Source organism: Petaurus breviceps, unplaced genomic scaffold, assembly GCF_028583685.1.
Source record: "Petaurus breviceps papuanus isolate PSGF00001 unplaced genomic scaffold, PetGlider_PUasm1.0 208, whole genome shotgun sequence".
Classification (NCBI taxonomy): Eukaryota; Metazoa; Chordata; class Mammalia; order Diprotodontia; family Petauridae; genus Petaurus; species Petaurus breviceps.
This window is the reverse complement of record NW_027185852.1, coordinates 23,363,127-23,369,126: the sequence shown is the minus strand read 5'-3', so window position 1 is coordinate 23,369,126 and position 6,000 is coordinate 23,363,127. Positions and strand designations below refer to the sequence as shown.

At 49.9% G+C, this 6,000-nt stretch overlaps 1 protein-coding gene across 3 annotated transcripts in view; it reads left to right on the top strand.

Annotated features, from left to right (window-relative positions):
* LOC138165341 (sterol carrier protein 2) overlaps positions 1–6,000 on the top strand; it is a 464,797-nt gene that overhangs the window by 433,298 nt on the left and 25,499 nt on the right. For all 3 annotated transcript variants that reach the window (XM_069093561.1, XM_069093563.1, XM_069093562.1), the window contains one exon: positions 370–535. In XM_069093561.1, coding sequence (XP_068949662.1) covers positions 370–535 — 166 coding nt within the window. The remainder of the gene's footprint in view (positions 1–369; positions 536–6,000) is intronic.

Below are 6,000 nucleotides of genomic sequence, written 5' to 3'. Positions count from 1 at the left end.
GGGGGGGCAGGGGGGAGGAGGTGTGAAATAGACAAGGGATGCTGCAGAGGGGAAATGGACAGGCCTTGGCAACAGCTTGGCGTGGGGGTGGGGTGGGGGAGGGTGAGGAGTCCAAGAGAACTAGGTTGTGAGGCTTGAGGCACTGGGGCGGGGGTGGGGTGCGGGTGATGGGAGACGGAGAGTGGTGCCGGAGGCTGCGCAGTCCTATGTTCTAGAGCTAGCATAGAGTATCTGTCGCTCAAGGGGTCGGCCTCCGACTAGGCTTGTCAGCGTAGTTCTCGCGCACGCGCTCCTCGCTCGCTCCAGGCTTGACTGGTCGGGCCTGGCTGATGGCGCGCTCGCTCTGTGTCTCTGTGCTTGATTCGGCAGGTCTGGCGCAGTGCGCGGAGCTCTGCTGGCAGCTGCGCGGGGAGGCGGGCCCGAGGCAGGTTCCGGGGGCGAAGGTCGCGCTGCAGCATAACCTGGGCCTTGGCGGAGCCGCGGTTGTGACACTCTACAGGATGGGCTTCCCCCGCGACGCTTCGGTGGCCGGCAGGTGAGGCGGGGGACGGGATGGCGCGGGACCCCTAGGGGTGCCCCGCTCGGGCTGAGGGGTCGCCCACGCCTCCCAGACTCGCCTGCGTGGAGCCGCCTCCCGCCGGCGTGCAACAGTGAAGCACCTGCTGTATACGCGGTGCTGGGGGGCGACCCGGGGCGCAGTGGCGCAGGCCCGGGAGCCCTGGGGAGGGGTGGGCCGGCCGAGCCGACCTTAAAGCCGAGGTTTCGGAGACAGATGCAGGCCCGGGCCGGTTGCGGCCCCCTGACCACGAGAGAGGCGTCTGGGAGGACTGGCCGTTCCCGGGTGGATAGGGGGGTTAAAAGGCAGGAAGTGGTCGCTCCTAGATCGCGGGCAGCCGCGTGCGGTGCTCTGGGCCTCCCCCGGCCATTGGCCAAGGTGGTGCAAAAGCTCGGCCGACGGGATCGCCGGGGGGCCCCCCGCACCCCGGAGGGGTTGGGAGTGGCGTCCCCAGAGCTGTTCACCCGAGACCCAGGGATGCAGTCACTGAGCCTGCGGTCCCCAGAGGTCAGAGAGAAGGACAGGGACGCAGGCGTGGATATACCTCTAGCTGCGCTCTGGAAATGGAAGGGAGGGCTGAGCAAGGTGTGGTGCGCGATTGTGGTGAAGCGCTGTTGTGTTTGCAGACGTGATGATGTTGTTGAGTAGTTTTTTAGCTTACGTCGGACTCTTCACGACCCCACTTGGGGCTTTTTTGGGGCGGGGAGGGGGGTTCTTTGCAGAGACAGTGGAGTGGTGTGCCATTTCCTTCTCTGGCTCATTTTACAGATGAGGAAACTGAGGCAGACAGGGGGACGTGACTTGCCCAGGGTCACACAGCTAGGAAGTGTCTGAGGCCGGATCATTTGAACTCACCCGCCTGGGTGCGCTGTCCTGCTCTACTTAGCGTCTTTGGAGGAAGATGCTGATTTCAGAGAAAGGTGGTGAGACCTGTGTGAACTGATGCCCAGGGAAGAGAGCAGAATCAGGAGGACCATGTACGGGATAACAGCTGTGTCACAAAGACAAACCGGCTTAAAAACCTTAAGCTCTGATCAGCACAGCGACATCTCGGTTCTGAAGGATTTGTGTGAAGCATACGCCCTCCTCCAGATGGGGCGGGATTGTATTCAGGCTGCAGTGGAAGACAAAGCTGGGGTCTGTGCAGGGATTTGCTTTGCTGGACCTTAGACGTTTGTAATGTGGCTTTTGTGTTCTTTTCATTCTCAATGGGGGAGGGGAGAGAGATGGGAAGGAGAAAAAGGGGCTCTTCATAAAAGAAAAGTTAAGAGATACTTAGAACTGGTTGGGTACTTGGCAGGCATCCTCAAAAACATGGGAAAGTTAGGAAGAGGAGGGGAGTGTTTGGGGGAAAGATGAAGGGTTCCGTTTTGCACATGGATGTTGAGTTTGAGACATGAAATGTCTAATAGGTACTTAGTGATGTGGGTCTGGAGACCAGGAGACTGACTTGGACTAGATATCCAGATCTGGGAGGCATCTGTATGGAAATGCTGAGGAGATCACTAAGTTTAGTGAGGGAAGAGAAGAGAGCCCAGGACAGAGCCTTGGTGGATACTCACAGTTAGGGGTACAATGCTGGGGGGTATACCAGTAAAGAAGACTGAGAAGGAATGTCAGGAAAGCCAGAGGACAGCAAGGAGAGAGCGTTCAGGAGGAAGGAAGTGGTCAGTAGGGTCAGGAAAGATGAGAACAGACATTGGATTTTTCAGTTAAAAGACTATCATTAATAAAGTAAGGTCGTGTGGGAGTTATTGAAAGGACCCTGGCTGGAGCTCCTTTCATGCTGCTTTCACCAGGCCATTGTCCTCATTTAGGTTTATCCTTCTTTGTTGAAAAATATACAGACCTCAACTTCTGTTTTAGACAAATTAATTTTTATTGATTTTTTTTCCTGATCTTGTATCACCTAGATTTTCCTTGGGATCAGGAGAGCCATCCTTTATGACAAAGAATGACCTCAGCCTCTTACTAGAATGTTGGTGCTTTTAGTTCTTTGTCTAAAGGACCTTTTTTTCTAAAGGACATCCTGGCATTTTTACTTAAAGGTGGCTCTGGTGTTTGTAGCTCCATGTTCTTTTCAAGCCTGTACAGGTGGAGTTGCTTGGTTAGAAGTTGTCAGTTTGGAAGTTCTGCCAGTATAGTCTCATTAAGCAACCTTGATTTTATCTGGCTGGGATTATCTTTTAGAAGCTCCATGGAGCAGTTACAACAAAATTTAGTGGCACCTATTGTGCTGCCCAGACCGATGGATCCACTTAGCACCAGGCATGGTTGGAGTAGCATTTAGAGGCAGCCTGATAGAGCTGACCAGATTCACAGTCAGGACTCTTGCAGTGGAGGTCCTCATGGGATGTCCCCTCAAGGAGTGTAGTCTTAGCCATTGAGTGCCTCCCTCCTGGCTGTTGTGAGGATCCAGGGAGGAAGGTCCCAGTGCTTTGTGAGCTCTGTCCCCAGTCAGGGGCCAGCGGTGATGCAGCAGCAAGAAAGGATGGGCCCCAGGGTCAGCGAGTCTGGGCTGAGTTTGCCTCTGACACTCCCTGTTCCATCTTGGCCAACTCCGTTTACCCCTCAAGGTCTCAGTTTTCTCCTCTGAAAAGCTGGGGGAGGTTTGCCTAAAATGGCCTGAGATCTCTCCACCTCTAGGGGTTGGACCTCTAGCATCCTAAATAATTATAGCTAAATAAATGAGAGCATGTGTTCTTCCAGAAGAGCTTTCCTATGCAGTGATGGGCAAGTAGACACATGTGCAGGATACAGATGTCTTGTCTTCAGCCAACTCGTATTTCATCCCATGTTGGTTGACCTAGTTTAAAGGGTGCCTTTCTTCTCTTCAACACTATGTTCTCACCTGCCAGTAAGACGGTTCCTTCTTCTGCTGATGCTTTCGTCCATCACTCACTGACCCGACTTGCCTCTGAATGCCCCTCCTCCTGTTTCCACTAGTTCATCCACTGCCTCTCCCAGGTATCACGTTTGCTCCCTTCTCTGAACCCCAAGTAATGCCTGGTTAGAACCTATTTTTTGCTGTTCATTTTACTCACTAAATGATGTGTTTTTTATCTTCAGATCTCCTAGGACACCTATGACAAGGCCTTCTGTGTTGTAATGTTCAATCATTTCCCTTCCTTGACATGTGCTCTCAGCTAGCTTGGGCTCCTTTGTTCCCCATCTCATCCCCCCATTTCTGCCTCAGTGCATTCTTGGAGGCCATCCGCCATCTTGAGCGTGCCCTTTGGGTCACTGCTCGTTGCAGGCACAGCTCAGATGCTGCCTGTTCCTCGAAGCTTTCCCTTCTGAGCTCAGACTGAAAGGGCCCTGAATCACCCCCCTTCCTCTTGCAGGCGGCCATGTAGCACACTCATCCAGGCTACATCCCCGGGGAGGCTTAGTGGCAGCATGTCATCTTTGATCTTTGTGTCCTGGTACTGTATTTGTTGAATTGAATTGAGTTTTCGATTTAGTGATTGGGGAAAATCACCACTTTTCGAACCAGTCAGTTGGAGAAGACTTCATCAGAAAATATTCGATAATGTCTGGTTTTCTCATTCCCCTGCTCCACAGCTCTGAGTGACATAGTCTAGGAAAATGAGGACTGGCAGAGGTAAAGATGAAAGCTGAGGCTGAGAAGAAAAAAATAATGACCATTTCATACCTCAGTGTTTTCAGTGTTTTTTTTTTTTCACTGTGGAAAGATCTTATGAACCAGTAAAGCTATTTCAAAGTAAAAAGCAAACAAAAAACCCTGTATCATCTGAGGAAATATTTACCTTGTGTTATGCCCCAGGCAGGATTTATATTATTCCATAAAAAATATTGATGGAATATTAATGAAAAGGAATATTAATGAATTGCTTTTAAACATGGGCTTGAGGAATCACAGCTTGAGAGAACAGCATTTTCCCCTGTATAATAAATTTAATTAAGATGCACTAACTCAGAATTAGTGTAGGTCTGACAGGAGAGTGGAGTTTCCCATTTAAATGTCTGTGGGAGAAAGATTCTCAGACGTAGGGAGTGTGAAAAAGGGCTAAGGGAAATTACTTCAAACCTTCTTGATGTCTGAGCGTTGGAAGCCTCTCTTCCCAGGGAAGCTACTGCTGTGTTAAGAATCATCTGTGTTTGTTATTGAAGAGTGGGAATCATTTGTCAGCACTACTCAGGTACATGTCTTGTGTATGTCTTTGTTCCCTTGTTGTCTCCCCTGTTAGAGCTTGTGGAAGGAGGGACTGTCTTTTTTTTTTTTTTTTAAGCAATCAAGGTTAAGTAACTTGCTCAAGGTTACACGGCCAGTTATTTCTGGGTGTGGTGCTGAGTGCCTGAGCCCAGGATTCGATCTCCAGGTCATCCCGACACTGGAGCCGGTCCTCTTACTCGCTGAGCCACCTGGCCACCCCCTAAGCAAATGGGGTTAAGTAACTTGCTCAAGGTTACACGGCCAGGTGTTTCTGGGTGGGTGCTAAGTGTATGAGCCCAGGATTCGATCTCCAGGTCAATCCTGACACTGGAGCTGGTGCTCTTACTCGCTGTGCTACCTGGCCGTCCCAGGAGGGACTGTCTTTTGCTTCGTTGTGTGTCCTCAGCCTTGGCACGGAGTGTGGTGCAGCCCCTGGCTCTGGCTGACTGACTTCTTGGAGAGTACCCCGCTGCACTGATCGCCGGGTGGGAGGGAGACCATGAGGAAACTGTTCTTGGCCTCCCCAAGTTTGCATTGTACTGGGGGGATGGATACAGCAAGTGTGCAAGGAGTAAATGAGGTTTTACCCAAGTTTAAGGCAGTACTCTGTTAATTAAGATTACTAGACATGCTCCATGGCACTAAAAAGTGCATTCCCTTATGAGCATTCTCTGATTGACTCCTTTATCCATCAGCTAGTCTGAATTAGTAAAATTATCTTCCAGTGTTGGTCTATTCTGAGTCTAAATTAAAAGGGCATAGGAGCTTAATAGGTTAATGTTCAAATCTGTTATGCATTCAGCAAAATACATAAAATATATGTATAGGTACATGTATGTATATGCATGTATGTTTACACATATGTTCTAACTTCCTACCTAGACCTTAGAAAATTTGGCTTAGACAGATTAACTGCCAGTTTTAACATACCAAGTACTATTTCTGTTAGGGTTTTTTGTTGGGGTGGCTAGGTGGCATAGTGAATAGAGCATTGGCCCTGGAGTCAGGAGGACCTGAGTTCAAATCTGGCCTCAGACACTTAACACAAAAACTAGCCGTGTGACCTCAAGCAAGTCACTTAACCCCAATTGCCCTCCCTTCCCCCCTCCAAAAAAGCCAAAAAAAAAGAGGGCTTTTTGTTGTTTATTTGTTTAGCTTTTTGTGTTTGTCGCTTTTCTAACTGCATTTTTCCAGGAGTAAGAACTGAGTGTTCCACTTTTTTGTATTCCACCATCCTGCTCAATAAATATTTTCTTCTCTTTCAGTA